This window comes from Oncorhynchus gorbuscha, linkage group LG09 (assembly GCF_021184085.1).
Source record: "Oncorhynchus gorbuscha isolate QuinsamMale2020 ecotype Even-year linkage group LG09, OgorEven_v1.0, whole genome shotgun sequence".
NCBI lineage: Eukaryota > Metazoa > Chordata > Actinopteri > Salmoniformes > Salmonidae > Oncorhynchus > Oncorhynchus gorbuscha.
In genome coordinates, this window is record NC_060181.1 from 45,384,564 (window position 1) to 45,402,435 (window position 17,872).

The following is a 17,872-nucleotide window of genomic DNA, read 5'->3' on the forward strand; positions in this document are numbered from 1 at the left end:
AGCAGATTGCAGAGGTTGTGGCCCAGAAGTTAATTGATGTGGCCCAGAAGTTAATGTGGCCCAGAAGTTAATTGACAGCATGCCAGAGCGGGTTGCAGAGGTCTTGACAAAGAAGGGTCAACACTGCAAATATTGACTCTCTGCATCAACTTCATGTAAGTCGCTCTGGATAAGAGCGTCTGCTAAATGACTTAAATGTAAATGTAATGTAATTGTCAATAAAAGTATTTGACACTTATTGAAATACTTGTAACTATACTTCCGTATTCCATAGTAACATCTGACAAAAATATCTAAAGACACTGAAGCAGCAAACTTTGAGGAAATTAATATTTGTGTCATTCTCAAAACGTTTGGCCACAACTGTACATAATGGTTTTTCGCTTGCATTTCAAAGATGATGGTACAAAAAAATACTTTAAAAACGGTTGATTTTTCCCTTTGTATTATCTTTTACCATATCTAATGTGTTATATTCTCCTACACTCCTTTCACATTTCCACAAACATCAAAGTGTTTCCTTTCAAATGGTACCAAGAATATACATATCCTTGCTTCAGACCCTGAGCTACAGGTAGTTAGATTTGGGTATGTCATTTTAGGTGAAAATTTAAAAAAAAGGGTCCGATCCTGAAGAGGTGAACAGCTTTCTTATTGGAAGAATGTGGAATGGTCTTAATGTACTGCTCGAATTCCTTATAAAAAACACAGAAGTGTTTTTTCACTAGTGAATTTACATTCTTTTTCTGTATCCTTTTTATAGTTAAGGAAACCGAGCAGCACATTCTCCCATAAAAAGAACAAACAAAAGTAATCAAGAATATGAACAATTATAAAACTAATATAACAATTATAAAACCAACAATTAGAAAACTAATATTTTTCCATAATTTCTTTGCATGTAGACAATGCCATAATAAATGCCAAACTGTTTCTGGATGCTCAACACAAAAAGTACAGTTAATGTTTTTTTTGAGTTTCTTCAGGTAATGATTTGCAGGGTAATACTTATGGATCATTCTGAAAGAGACCTCTTTGACCTTGTTAATTGACCTTGTTAACAAGCAGGTATTTGTGTGATAATAACCAGACTTTTCCTCAACAGATATTACATAAGGAATGGATACAATATCCCTTTGAAATAAAGCACGTATAGACCTGTTGTTCTGAGGGAGCAAGGAGAAACATATTTTTCCTATTGGAGACTCAACTGGATTAAGCGAGAGTAGGTCAAGAAAATGAGGTCTGGTTACAACTCTAAACGACATGAGAGTTCCAGATGGAATAGCATCAAAGACTATGGCGAACTCTCTAGGTGTAGCACTAACCACAAGTGTCATCAGTGGCATGTGAAGGAAGAGGTCATAGACAACAGATTTTTGATTTCAAGGATCGGAACTGAAAAAAGTGGTCCCACTTGCCCTTAGTGGTAGGGGTTTACAAATCAGCCCCCACAACTTCCGTTTGAAATTTACATCGCTAGCTAGCTAAAAAAACAACAACAAGGACAAATGAACCATCTGTCAACTTTCATGAGATTAAACGATATCTAACCAAGGATTTTACCAAGGTGAGGCGTATGCTGCGCAGTGTGGTATTTTCATTAAACTAGCTTCGCTAGCAAGCTAACGGCGTCAGCTAGCTAGCTTGTTATCCATGGCTGTCGCAAGCGTTCGTGCTACTGCATGTTAGCTTTTATTTATTTTATTTTTTATTTAACCTTTATTTAACTAGCTAGATAGTTAGTTGGCTTTGTCAAGATAACTAGTTAGGTAGCTACCTAGCGAAATAGCTGGCGATGCTACGTAGAGCCAATTAGCTAGTTTATTTTCAAGTCCATTTAGTTAACTAGTTAACGTTACTTCTCGAACAGGGTTTCCCAAACTCGGTCCTGGGCCCCTCCCTCCCCCTGTGTGCACGTTTTTTCGCAAGCACTACCCATTTGATTCAAATATCCAATTCATCATCAAACTTTGATTATTTCAATCAGCTATTTAGTGCTTAGGAAAAAACAAAATGTGCACCCAGGGGTGGGCAGGACCGAGTGTGGGAAACCCTGTCCTAAAATATTCATATTATGTTTCTTCGAACAGCTGGTAAAGTTAGCTAACTACTACTAACCAAAACAATCACTGATTCAGGATACTAGCTAGCTAGATTTCAGAATCGCTTGAATGCAGTAACCTTAATTAGGGATGTCATGGAGACGTTCATATCAGATTTTGTTAGTATTGTGCACCTTACCATATACATAAATTAAAAATCAGTAAACACAAAATCAGTGTTTAGGTTGTGCATTTTGCAATACATGTTAGCTAAACTTTCTCGTGCCCATGTAGGTCAGTTTTATGAAGCAATGAGGGGGTGCACAAACAACATTTGTTTGTTTTGTAACTTTCTGGAGATGTGTGTTTTACAGTGGGAAGCCCTAAGTAGTTCACTAGCCCTCCAATTAAGTGAGCTGGAAGGACAGAACAAAGGAGCCAGGCTGCAAGAAAACAGATGAAAGAGGGGGCAACAATGTCTGAAGAAGGGGCAACAATGTCTGAAGAAGGGGCAACAATGTCGGAAGAAGGGGCAACAATGTCGGAAGAAGGGGCAACAGTGTCGGAAAAAGGACAGATAATTGCCTCTGATACTGGTAGTGATGAGGAGTTAGGTGAAGCATTGTCTAATGGCAACCCCATACCACCTAAGAGGGGAAAGGGAAGGCCCAAAGGATCAGGCTCTAAGACACCCAAGATACTGAGGGTACTAGACAAGCAGCCACGAGGCAGGCCACGTAAAGTGGTTGACCCTAATGCTGTTTCAGCAGAGCCAACTGCACCTCTGAAGCATGGCCGGCCCCAAAAAGTTAAACAACCAAAAAAAAGGGGTAGGCCGAGGAAGAACCCGCTATCAACTGAGGAGGAAGAAAAGAGAAAGAAACCGAAAAGCCAATCTAAGGGATCAAGAGTGTCGAAGCCTCTCGGAAGGCCGCGCATCCATCCCTGCATGGATCCCCCAGCCACCTCTGCCGAGCCACGGGGAAGAGGCCGTCCACGCAAGGCAATAATAGGTAAAGGTGCCCACTTACAGAAGAACCCACCTCCAACCTCTAAAGTTTCCAAGCCACCCGTTAAAGATGGTTCCCCGCAAAAGAGGGGCCGCCCCTTAGGCTCCGTACTAGCAAACAATGCCAAGAGAGCAGCAGAGGAGGATAGTTCCAATAGTGCACCCCCAGCCAAACGGGGGTGCACTGTTTCTCCAATAGTAAAGCTTTACCGCTGCACCAATGGTAAAGCAAATGTGTTAGATGAAGCTGCCATCCAAGCCCAGAGGCGAAGAGGCAGGAGAAAGACTGTGAAAGTTGATTATACAACTTATGATTCAGAGGAGGAGGAAGATGCAGAGAAAAATGAGGACGAAGACTTGTCTCCAGTTGAAGAGGAAATAAATCCACACAGTGATCATCACAAGGCTAGCAAACCTGGTAAGGTGGCGGCAGCCCTAAAGAAGGTGGGGGTTGTTTCTAAAAGGAGGGGCAGGAAGCCTGGCTCAACCAAAAAGGTTCTAAAGTAAAAGGAACCTAGGTGGAGCAGACTGAACAAGACAACATACCTTGTTGCCGGGAAACACAAAATATCAGTAGCATCTTGTAGGATGAATGGACATGTTTTTAACATTTTATTAATGGGATAGCTTTTACCTAACTCTTTAGTTTTCTCAATTAACCTACGTGTCTATTTGCTGTTGCTATTATTTTTGATGGTTTGTGGAAACCACGTGAATCGTATTATTATTTTTTTCATAGCTCGAATGATGTGAAGACAATTTCATTGACAGTTGTTAATGTATTGGTCTGTGCAGACTTATCCCATTTGGATACTGTTTCTAATTCCATGCTCATCCTTTAGGTCATGATATTCTCATTGAGCTTTAACTGAGATGTTTCTTCATCTCCAACCGAAATGTTACAATGTGGGAAAGATTAGGAATGTATGAATCAATTGTCTATTTACTCATATAGGTAAATAAGAAGCTAAAATGGGTTAAATCAGTGTTTTGTTTGCTGTAATTAATAAATAATTAATAACTTACTTTTAATTGTTGCCTTATCTCTCCTGAGGGTCTGCAATTTTCTAAATGTTAATGTCTTGTAATTTTATTTCCCTTTAATTGCCAAAGCTTTGAATGTAACAACTTCTCCTTCCCAGCCATCTTTGTTTCGAAACAGATTTTGTTAGTGTCACTGTCATGGCACCATCTTCCCTATAAAGTGCACCACTTTGACCAGAGCCTACGGACCCTTGTCAGAAGTAGAGCACTATAAAGGGAATAAGGTGCCATTTGGGACGGCGCCATTAAACATAGTTGCACTTTCTTTCACTTGAGTCATTGCATACTTCACCTTGTGGTGTCAAAACGGTAACTGTGAACTTCCAATCCAATCATCACTAAGATTTCTCCCAGAAGATGTATAGTTATTGTCTACTGTGAGGGTTTTTTGTTAGCTAGTATCATCCTTGTAATTCACTAAACATCACTACTCATAGTTATTTTTAAGACTTTGTTATCTGTCAGCTGTCAACTCTTTTACTTGTTTTTTATTACTTGGCTTTCAACTGAAGTGGATGGCTTGGTTTCACAGACTGGGCAAAGTTGTATGTAAATGTTGTTCAGGATTGCATGTATGTTAAACATGTCTTCTAGCCTGCTATTCATTTCTTTAATGAATTGTGTGCATGACAATATCCGTTCATACTGCATTGCAACTTTGTAGTTTTTGTAATATAGAAATCGTAATTGAGGTACACAGCAAAATCTATAATTTGTATGATTTCACGTTCCTGTAACAAGTTTCTTACAATTTCATGTTTTCAACTTGGTCTGGCTCTTATTCTATGTTGCTTCGATTAATTCAATGTTCTTGTTTTGTAATAATGTTTTTGGCAATGCAGTTGAACTATACAGATAAAAACATACATATTGTAAAACATACTGCATCTATCTCTGTAATTAGAAATAGGTATGTGATGCCACCAAACATTAATTAGAGGATAATGTGAATTTGAGTTTTGTTCCAGAGAAAATATTTTGAAAGTTTGCTGTAATAAAGTGAAATGTCAAGATTTGTTTTAGTTGTTGATGTTTTTTATTTTTAATCTCAATAAAAAACTAAATATGATTTATTTGGGCTTTATTTTTATAGGATTGTGAAGCTTAATTGTTTGAAAAGCAGAATGGTGAATAAAAGTCCATTTTAATAGAAACTTGTATTCGTGGCTGGTCAGGAATAAAAAGTTTGGTGGAACGTTTACTCCATTTATTGGACCCACTCGGTGCTTATGTCGCGCATGGTTAGACACCAACTTCCGGTCCTCAGATGGTTCTCAGAGGAAAACAACATCGAATGAAATTACTTTCGAAATGGGCGTCTTTGACGTTGTTTCCTAAATGTATCTCGATTTCGTAATTTTGCAGATCAGAGACTTCACGAGTTTACGTTCTAGCTAATGGTACGTGCATGCATATGAAACGGGGAGAGTGGGAATGTACGGTGATGGTAGCCCTGTGTTAGCTACAGTTAGTAGGCTACACGTTACACTAGTAGCTAGAGAGGTTATGATTCTGTGCCGAGTGACACGTGCTTGTATCATTTAAACTACATAAATTAAAATGATAAACCATCTGGTGTGATGGCAGTTTAGTCTTTTTCACCCCCACCCTAGCTAGTTGAATAAACAAACCCTGTCGGCTAGCTATGTTCTATAGTCCACCGACTAGGCTATGCATCAGGCTAAATTAATTAGCTACACAATATTAATCTGAAAACAGTGCACTCACAAAATCAATGTGTACAATAATATGGACAATTTGTTGTGGTCACAGGCATGCATGTGTTTCATGGACCGTACCATTTAGGATGGTGCAGGGTGGATTTGGTTCATAGTAAATCTCACTGTTTGCTTCATTATATTTAGTCTAGCCCAAAAGTCCGGCAGATGGCGATATTGAGTCGTTCCTTCTTACCGTCCAATGGGAATCTATGCAGCCTGCTATACACTCGTATCCCCCCATGGACAGGTTCGTACATGAAACATTCTCGCCTTAATTAGTTTTAATAGCGAGGTGGCAGAAAAAAAACGAGGAAATTATGCATACTTTCTTTCCACACCATGCTACAGTGGCTAATGCTAGTCCCTGTCCACAATACAGTTTTGAAACTATCAGATTAGTAGTGAAAAAACAGACTGCTGCAACTTGATTATCTGAATGTGATACTAGTATTATGGCTAGCATCCGGGACTAGTATTAGCACTGTAGCATGGTAGTAGAAAATTGTGTTTCATAAAGAAAGTACACATTTTCCCAGATTTTTTTGTCCCCCCCTTCTCGCCATTAAATTGAGTTGAGGAGGAAATTGACCACTTTGCAGCCTGAATGGATAATGTTTTATCCACGAACAGGTCCACGGGAAACGAGTGTATAGCGGCTGCATATATTCCCTTTTGATGGTAAGATGAAACGACTCTGCCGGCCTTTGGACTACATTATACTGTACTAATATTACAATATATCAAATGATGTATCACAAATTCAACAACAAAAGTTAGTGTGTTTACAAATATCATATAATGTATTAATTCTTATATTTTAGCCATAGCCAACCAAGGAGCACCTGTCTTTTCCCAGATAACTGAAGGCGTCTGGATATGATATGCAGTAAGTACATTTCATATTTTTCAAAATTATATATCCTAGAAGGCTATTTTAATCATAATGATGCCATTGCCAACATACATTTTTTTTTGTTGCATACAATATCACTGATATAAGTGCTACTTGTATAAGTGTTGTTGTGTAAGATTGCTCTATTTGGAACATAGTGGACAATGTATTTTATGTTTGTTTCTCATATGAAGGTTGCAGATGAACTTCTTGTCCAAGTTCTCCTGGAAGCCTTTGACAACATGGAGAAGAGTTGGGACAGCATAGATGAAGCAGGAGACTACTCAACAGATGAAACTAGAAATATACCAAGCCATTCATGTCAGAAAATCACTGAACACAAAGTAGGACATCCTTAAAAACAACATTACAAAGCAGAAATGTAAATGTTTTATAGACCTTATTCCAACCTCAATAATAATCACTTATTTGTACTCCATTCTCATTTTTTGTCAAAAGGGAGCAGAAGGGGGAGAAGAGGTCCTGACTGACAAAACATATAAGAAGAATATGGCCGAATTTAAGGTGAAGAATGAAGATGAGTCTAGTCCTTTTTCGGACATCCACAGTCATTCAAAGATCATGGCTCAAGCTCTTCAACGGGGAGCAACAGAAGTCATCCAAGATAAGTGTTCCCCTTTCTTAGAAAGATTATGCCCTGTGGGCCTAACCAATGTTCAGGAAAGTTGTATTTTGGCTTCTGGATTTGATGTAAAAAAGAAGACCGGTAGAGATTCTGCTGCAGTGGGGATCGGTACTATAGTTTCTTTCTCCCCCTTTTCAAGCAATCTGTCAAAACATATAAAGGGAACTGTCACACAGTCACCCATAGACCTTGAGTTAAAGCAATCTTCTTTATCAGACTCTTCTCTAAGTGACCCCGGACAATATTCAAGAGCGGTAGTGGATGAGAAAGCCTATGCTGATGTATCCCATCAAATGTTACCACTTTCGGAAACCAAAAAAGGAAAAGAGAAAATATCCTTTCGTTCACTTTTGCCTGTGATGGAAAAGCAACAAAAGCAAAAAGTTGGTCAGCCATATAAGAAAACTCGAGTGAAAATGGCTAAACTTTCAGCAATTGCCCAAGAATGGGATTCAGATGCCACAGAAATATCCAGGGTGACTCGCAATAAGGATAATCTAACACCCTCATGCAAACAAACAGATGAGAAGAAAAGGGATGAAATTATAGAATTTCCCCCAACTACCTCAAGTGCCACAAGCTTTGGATGCAATTCAACATCTGATTCTTCAAACCACCTTACTATTTCACATTCAGATGACATAATATCTCAATCTCAAATAACTGGACAAGACATTTCTATGGAATTTATCCAACCTCCCAGAGGACAGAGAACATCAAAGACCACACAAAAAGCAGAAGAAGTCCCGGCGCTGAAATCGACCACTGCCGCAGAGGGGAAAGATTCTCCTATAGTACAAGCTCTGGCACAAAACACATTGGTGCTGTCCGAAACTGTCTGCTCATTTGATGATAACACAGAGGATGCATTGAAAGTACAAAAGATACCTGGAAAAAATACAACAATAACGTCCAAAGCAGGAAATAGAAGGACTCAAGCGTTCAAAAGAAACAGAATGACTCTGAGCAGCCTCTTGACCACTCAGTCACAGAGTAGCAGCGCTACACACCAAGAAAATTGTAATTTGGGACTCTCTCAAGATGCAACTCCACTACAATCATCTGACATAAAAATGGAGCCTAAATACTTGTATATAAAAACAGAGCCCAAATTCTTGTCAGACACTGGTATCTTGGATGTCAAGAACAATTTGAAGGAACACCAAAAAAGAGAACCCTCCAAGAACTTTACAGAAGGGAGTGGTAAAAGTCCTGGGGTGATGTCTCGATGCTTTGACTTGTCTATCACTCAAAAAGACCAGGGGGCACCAAGTGTCATAAGGAGGGAAATCAAATATGTCACTGCTAACACATCAGCTGTAGGAAACCAGGGGGAAATGACTCCGAGAACTCAAGCTCTCTCAGGCCTGTTGAGTATTGAGGATGTGCTGAAATTGAAGCGGAAAGCTGGTCGACCATTCAAGAAAAAGACATTGTTTAAAATGGCTAAACTGCTAGCGATAGCACAGGAAGGTGGATCTAATGATATGAAGAACTGTGGCATGATTGAAGAGTGTGTTCCAAAATTCCAGCAGGTCCCTGCCTATCAACCCCCCAAGTCAAAAGTAAAGAAGACGGATACAAGAACCGTGGCATCAAATTCACCTACAAGCACCTCAAGAAAATCCAGCAGAGCGTGTAAAGCGACCCCAAAAACTGTTCAAAAGATGCAAATCCTCACACACACGCCCATCCAACCAGTGTTACCAGTTTCATCCGATCTTATTGAACCCATTCTCAAATTGGAGGACACAACTCTTATCTCACCGTCGTCTGTCATTCCTCTATGTAGTGCAGATATTTCCCCTCAACAGGAAAGTCACAGAGGTGGAAAACCCCTGAAGAAAAACACACCATTTTACAAAAACATGACCACTGCAGTCCCACATCCTCCAATATTTGCACTAGATTCCAAGGCCCTTGCTGAGATTGCCTCTACAGGGAATGACAAAGAAACAAAGAAAGACATTGGATCCAAAAGTAAATGCAAACGGGTGCCTAGAACTCGTGGTGTATCAGAATTACCGTGTACAAATGGAATTCCTCAGGGAGATATACATACCCAGACTAATAGGGATGACGTGTATTCCAAGACTTCAGCACCTACTGTGCCACACTCCCAGAAATCACGGAAACGTGGGGTTCAACATAAAAAAGTTACAGAAAAGGCACTTGTCCTATTGTCTGATCAAACTGCCCTTCCTGTTTCAGATTGCCAGTTGCAGGTGCAAAATCACAGTGCATCTCAGGAAACGCCTTTACTGCCATCAAAGATTGAGACAGAATCTGACACTGTATACCCAAGACCGAGAACGGTTACAAAGAATATTCCAAAGATGTGTAAGGCAAGAAACAAACCTTTACTGAAAGTTGAGAAAGCACAGGTGCCAACTCTGGATCCTTCCCTTGTAGTGGAACATATGCGTCCCGATGTGCCAGAAGTGGATCAAATGAGACAAGTGGAAGCAGTGATAGAGTCGGTAATTAAAGATGTTCACCAACCACTGGAACATGTGGATCAAAGAAACAAAAATAAAGAAGAAGCCAGCAATGTTTCTGCATCAACTCTGGATTCTTCACTTGGAATGGAATATATGCGTCCTGATGTGCCAGAAGTGGATCATACAAGACAAATGGAAGCAGTGATGGAGTCAGTGACCAAGGATCTACACAAAAAAGAGGTCAGTGATGTTTCTGCATCAGCATACTCAACCTTTCCTTCCTCAGATAACTTGTTTGAACAACATAACCATAGTACATTATCTCAATCGCCTTTGCTGACATTAGAAATAAAGACAGAATCGGGCAGAATCAAGAATGCCCTACCCCAAAAGTCGAAAATATGCATGAAAGAGAAACATACATCAAAAAGCCTATTGAAAAATCATAAGAAAGCATCTATGCCAACTTCAGGTCCTTCATCTGACACAGTGCATGCGTCATCCAAAAGAGTTAAGAAGAATTCCACTACTTGTCAAGAAAGAAAAAGACCTCCACAGAAAGTTGAGAAAGCACAGGTGTCAACTCTGGATATAAACTACTCTGGAGAGAAACATAGAAGTCCTGAAATCCCACAAATGGATGAAATGAGACATGTGGAAGCATTTATAGATGCAGTGATTGAGGATCTCCACAAACCACTCAAACCTAAGGATCAACAAAAAAAGTTAAAAGAAGAGACTGATAATGTTGCTCCATTAGAACCAACCACCTTTCCTGCCTTGGATAACCTGTTGGAACAGCATAACCATAGTAAATTACCTCAATCTTATTTTCTGTCATCAAGAAAGACAAAATCGGGCTTGAAACAAGCCGTACCCAAAACGGCAACAAAGAATAAGTCAAAAGCATGCTTTAAAGGGAAACTCTCTAAAACTGATAAGAAAGCAGCTGTACTAACTTCCGATCCTTCTATTGGAGGTGAAGATGGATATCTTGAAATGCCTCCCCACCTTAACCAAGCAGAGAAAGGAGGAAAGAGTGATGGAAAGAACAATAATGATGTAGTAAAGCATGAAATATCAATTACAGATGACCATTTGGAAACAGCAGCCCACAAACCACATCAGCGTAAAGGGCCAAGAAAGAAGCTAAAAAAAGAGGACTGGAGTGTTTCCAAACCAGATCAAGTAGAATCCACTATCTCAGACAGCCAGCTAAAACAGCATGACCACAATGCATTAGAGCATGTTTCTTTGCTAGCATCAGAGACAAAGACAGAATCAGGATTGGAACATATCATACCTGAAATGGCAACAACAAATAAGTCAAAATCATCCAGGAAAAGAGACCTCCCTTTAAAAGCACCCCCAGCAAACGCTAAAAGAGCAGCTATGCTAACTTCAAATCCTTCTCTTGGTGCAGAAGTTGGATGTCTTGAAATGCCTCCCCACCTTATCCATGCAAAGCAAGGAGGAAAGTGTGATGGGAAAAGCAATAACAATGTAGTTAAGCATAAAAAAGAAACGGTGACATCAGTGATGGAAAAACATATGGAAACAGAGCGCAAACCACGTATGGGGTCAAAAAAGAATCTGAAAGAAGAGGACAGCAATGTTTCCATATCAGAACAAGCAGCAACGCTTACCTCAGATAAACATCCCAACCAAGTTTCTTCGCTGGCATCAAAGATCAAGTCAGAATCTAACAGTAGATGTGTCACACCCACACAAAAAAAGTATATTTCAAAGGCATCAAAGAAAGGGAAGATAACTCCAACCCCATCAAGTTCAAATCTTTCTCTTGGAATGGAATATGGATACTCTGAAATGCCTACCAATTTCACACATGTGGACCAGGTTCAGAATATTCTTGATACTTATAAAATCTCCAAAGTGAGAAAAAAAATGACTGGATCAAGCCGTCCAATATCCAATCGAAGAAATTCCAGACTGCCCTACACATCTAATTCACATATCACAACTGAGTCGATGCAAGATCAAGTAATTATATCGGTTGCATCAGATCTCACCAATAACCCTACCAGTCCTGTATCAATAACAGTGTCCTCAATTGCAGTGCAAGGACAGATTACTGAATTAGTGAGTGCTGACTGTATAGAGAAACGGTCACATAAAATGGGGACTCCTAAGACGATAAAACCTCAGAGACCAAAAGGCACAGGTCTTGATAAGAATATCACAGATGACAACATGTCTCTCAAATTCTTATCAGCATTTGTAAAAGAGGAACTCGTTGAGGAAGAAAAAAGACCAGAAAATAGGGGGAAAGAAGACGGCAAAGGGAAGAAAGGCAAAATTCTCAAAATAGACGAAGTGAATCCACAAAGTAAACACAGCCAATCTCAGGTGAAGGATGGCAATGCATTAACAGATGACAAATTAATTTTACAAGTACCTATAGATGAAGCAGGGGGCTCTATGTCTATTGCAATAGACACAATCAGTACTGTGATTCCAAAACGTAAAAAAGGTGGTCGTTTTACCAAGAGATTGCAAAAAATGTCATCTACCATCAACGTTCCCAGTGAACAGCAATGCATTAATATGTCCCCAGAAAAAACATCTCTGTGTGTCAGCAATATATCAGAAATACAAAGAAAGCGAAAAGTTGACACCAGAAGTACTGATTTTGTTAATGCAGATATAGAAGTCCTAAATCCTAAAGATGATCTTAGTGATAGCTCTGTATTAGTGGACTCGTCCTTACTGGAGAATCAGAGAATGAAGAACAAGGGTAAGAAAAAATCCAAGACCATTACGGAAGAACCGACAGTGGCCACATCAGTTGTAAAAGAGATGGTGGGGCAAGATTTTCAGACCACCATAACAGCACTGAAAAATAAACAAGGTCGGCCATTCAAGAAAAGAACTTTGAGAATGGCAAAACGGCTGTCATGTGGAGAGCAGAAGTCAAACACTAGCGGGGAACTTTCTGTGAATAAGACACAGAGCTGTAAATCAAAGGGAACTTCTAAGGGAGGGAAAAAGCACAATTTGAACCCAGCGTCGTCAACCTTAATAAGGCACACGAAAGCATCCAAGGCAATGAAGATGGAAGACATTGCTCTTAAACAAGAGCAAGATGACATATGGGAGATCATTGATGTATCCAGCAACATTTTCTCCTCACAAACTGTGATTATTTCCCCCAGTATTTCAGGGCAAGAATTTGAAACCTCCATATCTTCACAAACAATGTTCTCTGTTGATGCAGGGCCGATACAAGGAATCCAGCAAATTAAATCTACCCAATTAACACCCCATCTCACAAAATTACCTCATAAAGTGACTGGCATGAAGAAGAGACACAGGAGAAATAAAACTGGATGGGCTACAAAAGTGAAATCCAAACGACCACTCTCCAAAGTGAACTTCGGGGATAGGCTTGATGTTGTGATTCAGTCTACCATTGACAACACTGGACTCAACACTAGCCTCTGTAATTCGTTAATGGAAAATTACACATTGGAAAGTGTTGAACAAGAAGAATGTAGAGCACAAGAAGTGAAAGCAGTAACAAACGATTACAATGTAGTTAATGTTAGGGAGATCAACTGTGGAGATCAACTCAAAACAGCTCGTGCTAAATTACAGCATTCAAGTGTACTTCAGCAACATTTTAAGACAAGGAAACCAATGTCATGCCACTTCTGTGGTCGCTCATTTCGTCACATATCAGCATACACAATTCACCAGCGCATTCACACAGGTGAGAAGCCTTACAGGTGCCAGAAGTGCGGCAAGAGCTTTGCTCAGCTCTCCAAGCTCAACTCGCACTCAAACATCCACAAACAACATGGACTCATGCAATGCCCATGTTGCGTCACTCAGTCTCCAAACAAAGATGACTTGATTGATCATTTAAAGATCCACATGAAGGGCACCAAGAGGTTCAGTTTGATTAATAAAACGAGAAGAGCCAGAGAAATTCAGATCCAATCTTGCGCTGATTATATAGATTCCCCAGTCTCTCTTAATGGCAGGAAAACCCTTAGATGCTCCACTTGTTTCAAATATTTTTTCAGCAAGGCCACGTTGAAGATGCACCTGCAAACACACAGTGGAGTGAGTCATTTCACCTGCAAAGTCTGTGGCAAGATGTTTAGCAAGTTCTTAAGTTTCAATGCACATGAAAAAACACACTGGCCTGTTAAACCGTATGCCTGCTCTGTGTGTGGAAAAGGCTTTGTTCTGCTTAGGGAGCTTAAAACCCACTCTCATATGCACTCAGGAGAGATGCCTTTCTTCTGTAACCAATGTGGACAGGCCTTTAGCGTCTTCTCATCCTTGCGCACACATCAAGTCTCCAAAGTGTGTTTTGAGGCTAGATATGAGGGAGATGGAAACAAGGTTGACATTGAGGGGTTCCTGGTGGAGCAAAGGACTGATGGGCAGATTAATACCCCGATGTACTTTAAATGTCAGATTTGCAAACAACTTAATCGTCACTGGTGTCAGTACATTCTTCATCTACAAACGCACACTAATAACAGGCAAAACCTTTGTGAGGTCTGTGGACAACGGTATGACCAGGTCACGGAATTATGTGTTCATTGTAAAGTTTGTTGCAAATCAAGTGGAGAGGAGAGGGCATGCATTTCGTCCTTGTCACAGGTCTGGTACGAACCCCAGTCTCTGCAGAATCAGACGCCTGAGCCTGAAATTGATTCTCTGTACAATGATAGTCAGGAAATGTTATCTTTGGATGACCAGCATCCCCAATGTAAGGAGCCTGAGCCTCTGCCACCTTCGGAAACTATGGAGGAGTATTCCTCAGATGTGCTTCCACAAAACCCCAAACCTGCTTGCCAGACCCCAGACCCCAGACCCCATCCTTCTCCCTCAAACTCCATGCGTGCAAGTCCTGCTCTATTTTCCCCTTCTGTAATGAGCTGTAATTCCGTACGTGTGGTTCAACAGCCTGCAGGTGTTCGCTCGTGTTTACAGACCCATGCCCCTTTTGACAGGTATTCATGTGGACAATGTGGAAAATCCTTTAACCAGTGGAACAAGCTCTGGTTGCATCAGGGACTACACAGAGAAAAACGCTGTAGCTTCTCATGCAATCAGTGCAATTTAGAGTTTCGCTTCTTTGGCTCCTATAGGGAGCACATGCAGGAACATGCAGCACAGAGACCATATGCTTGTCCATTATGTCCCAAAACCTATGTCATTGAAGAAGACCTAAATACCCATCTGTGTGAAAATCACCAGCCGCGTGAAAGCCTGAAATGTGACACGTGTGGAAAGGAGTTCACCGGTTTCAGAAACTTGGAGAAACATCGTCTTTTACACAGAGGTGCCAGCTCGCACTACTGTCTCCCTTGCATGCTCCCATTTCCTAGTAACCAAGCCTTACAGAATCACTTGAAGGCTCACGAAGCCCGCCCTGTTATCCCTCTCCCTGAAGGGCCATTGGAACCACTTCTATTTCAATATCGTTGTGGAAAATGTCATGCCAGATTTACAACCACAGACTTGCTCCAAGCCCATCAGGTTTGCCATCTTATTGGGGGGGAAAAAGCATATAGCAGCAGTTCAGCTAATTATGTTTCTGCATCCCTTACCTCCAAGCTTTCAAACAAGCCAAGACAGAGAGTCACGCTGCTATCCCCTCAGACAATACCAATTCCTCCGTTAAAGAAAAGGAACATGTATAGGTATCCTAACCCTGATCGTCTTTATGTCGTCCCTAAAATATCCTCACAGCCATCAGTCATTATTTCAGACACAGAAGAAGAAGAGCCTCAAGAGCTTCTAAACATTAGCTTATCCTCAGTCTACGACACACCCTGTAACACTGTGTCCCTTGAACATGAAGGGCAAATCATCCCTAGCGATGATTGTTGTGAGGCAAGCAATTCCGATTTACCTCAGCCCTCATATCCCTCCTCATGTGTTCTTACTGATGAATCGACTCAATGTACACCAAAGCCCCAAACAGACACCACACACATGTCGACACATGAACCACCCTCACCCTGTCCCCTGGATAAAGGTCCTCAGAATGCACCAGCCCAAATACGAGACAAGTCTAAGGGTGATCATGATGCTTTCTTTAGAGCCTCAACATTTGTGATACCAAGGGGCAAAAAGTGGGGATATGATGCCTTTGAGTGTGCGGATTGTTGGGTAACATTTAGTGACGTCTCAGAGCTACATGAGCATTACATACATCATGCCAGGGGAGTGAAGTGAATGTCAATACATATTTTCACAATTCCACTATTGTATATAATTGCTTTTGATGATATTGGTCATTTACATCTGAAGAGTATGATATCTGTTTCTGAGTTAACCATAGTTGTCTTAATAGCTATAGCAATGGTAAAAGGAATAATCCACACAAAACCCCTAATTACTATGATTTACATTGTTAAATAACGCCTTTTGCATTTTGTCGTTATAAGGCAGGAAGCAACATATGATAATTGTTGTAGGAATCTGTTGGAGCTCTCTCTGGACAGGATTGCTGGCTAGCTACAAAACATAGCTACACACGATAATATCAAAATCAATATCAGCATGTGAAGTAGCTAGTCAGCTGTAAAATCCCTGAAACACACTGCGCTGTTAATTTTAGGAGTTACAATCTCACCATGTTCAACCTGGTGGAGATTGTCTTGCTCAAAATTGTGAGTGAGGTTGCTATGGCAACGCAATGACCCTGTCTGCACTGCGAAGGTCGCTTTACATGATGGTAGTTAAAGGACATTGATCTGACGGTGCACTTTGAGTTTGAATGAAATATATACTTTGTCATGACAATATAGACTGTTGGATGTGTTCTAGACTCGTATGTCAATGTCATCTATTGTCTGATTTGGCAATCTGGAGTGCAGGTAATTGTTTTAAAAGCATTATGAAATATGCTAGTTTGTTATTGCCTATCTCCAAAGACAAAAACTTTATTGTGATGACGCGGCACAACACAATTTTGGACCAGAAGTTAAATCATGCCATGGTGAAAATAATCACAGAACACACTATCACCAATTTGAGAGGTGTTTCATTCCTTCAGTGGATTATTTGTTTAACGTTGACATGAACTTTTTTCCGTAATTTTTTAAAATTTATTTATATTGTTTGAATATATCCGGGGAATACGTTTTTCTCCCCCCCACCCCCAAGTTGTACAGTACTACAAAAATGTGCCTTTTGAATAGATTACGAACTTGTCGTACTTTTTAAACAGTTACTCCAATCTGTCCTGTTTTATTTGTTCTCTTTTTGGAAGAGCATTTGGAAAGTACCCCTTTCAGACCCCTTGACTTTTTCCACATTTTGTTACATTACAGCCTTATTCTAAAATGGATTCTATTGTTTTTTCCCCCTCAAACAATCTACACACAAAACACCATCATGACAAAGCAAAAGCAGGTTTTTAGAAATTTGAGCCAAAAAAATGAATAAATGATGTTACATTTACATAAGTATTCAGACCCTTTTCAGTGTTTTGTTGAAGCACCTTTGGCAGCAATTACAGCCTTGAGTCTTCTTGGGTATCACGCTACAAGCTTGGCACACCTGTATTTGGGGAGTTTCTCCCATTCTTCTCTAGAGATCCACTCAAGCTCTGTCAAGTTGGATGGGGAGCGTCGCTGCACAGCTATTTTCAGATCTCTCCAGAGAAATCCGATAGGGTTCAAGTCCGGGCTCTGGTTAGGCCTCTCAAGTACAAGTTTTCCTGTTGGAAGGTGAACCTTCGCCAAAGTCTGAGGTCCTGAGAGCTCTGGAGCAGGTTTTCATCAAGGATCTCTGTACTTTACTCCGTTCATCTTTCCCTCGATCCTGACTAGTCTCCCAGTCACTGCTGCTAAAAAAAACATCCCCACAGCATGTCGCTGCCACCACCATGCTTCACCATAGGGATGGTGCCAGGTTTCCACCAGACGTGACGCTTGGCATTCAGGCCAAATAGTTCAATCTCGGTTTCATCAGACCAGAGAATCTTGTTTCTCATGGTCTGAGATTCTTTAGGTGCCTTTTGGCAAATTCCATGCGTGCTGTCATGTGCCTTTCACTGTAGAGTGGCTTCTGTCTGGCCACACCC

The 17,872-nt window shown here is 40.5% G+C and overlaps 2 protein-coding genes across 2 annotated transcripts; both read left to right on the forward strand.

Annotated features, from left to right (window-relative positions):
• Nucleotides 1-1,366: 1,366 nt before the first annotated feature.
• LOC124042842 (basic salivary proline-rich protein 4-like) lies at nucleotides 1,367-5,167 on the forward strand. The gene is made up of 2 exons (XM_046360969.1): nucleotides 1,367-1,570; nucleotides 2,420-5,167. Exon 2 carries the CDS (start codon nucleotides 2,503-2,505, stop codon nucleotides 3,559-3,561), a length of 1,059 nt encoding a protein of 352 aa, XP_046216925.1. The 5' UTR covers nucleotides 1,367-1,570; nucleotides 2,420-2,502; the 3' UTR covers nucleotides 3,562-5,167.
• Nucleotides 5,168-5,362: 195 nt separating this feature from the next.
• LOC124043701 lies at nucleotides 5,363-17,201 on the forward strand. The gene is made up of 4 exons (XM_046362565.1): nucleotides 5,363-5,498; nucleotides 6,641-6,705; nucleotides 6,906-7,055; nucleotides 7,171-17,201. The coding sequence occupies exons 3-4, from the start codon at nucleotides 6,954-6,956 to the stop codon at nucleotides 16,015-16,017; spliced, it is 8,949 nt and encodes a 2,982-aa protein (XP_046218521.1). The 5' UTR covers nucleotides 5,363-5,498; nucleotides 6,641-6,705; nucleotides 6,906-6,953; the 3' UTR covers nucleotides 16,018-17,201.
• The last annotated feature ends 671 nt before the right edge of the window (nucleotides 17,202-17,872 follow it).

Coding starts and splice junctions, on each gene's coding strand:
- LOC124042842 (XM_046360969.1), top strand. CDS start 2,503: ATGAAAGAGGGGGCAACAATGTCTGAAGAAGGGGCAACAATGTCTGAA.
- LOC124043701 (XM_046362565.1), top strand. CDS start 6,954: ATGGAGAAGAGTTGGGACAGCATAGATGAAGCAGGAGACTACTCAACA. Junction 7,056..7,170: donor AGAAAATCACTGAACACAAA/GTAGGACATCCT, acceptor TTTTGTCAAAAG/GGAGCAGAAGGGGGAGAAGA.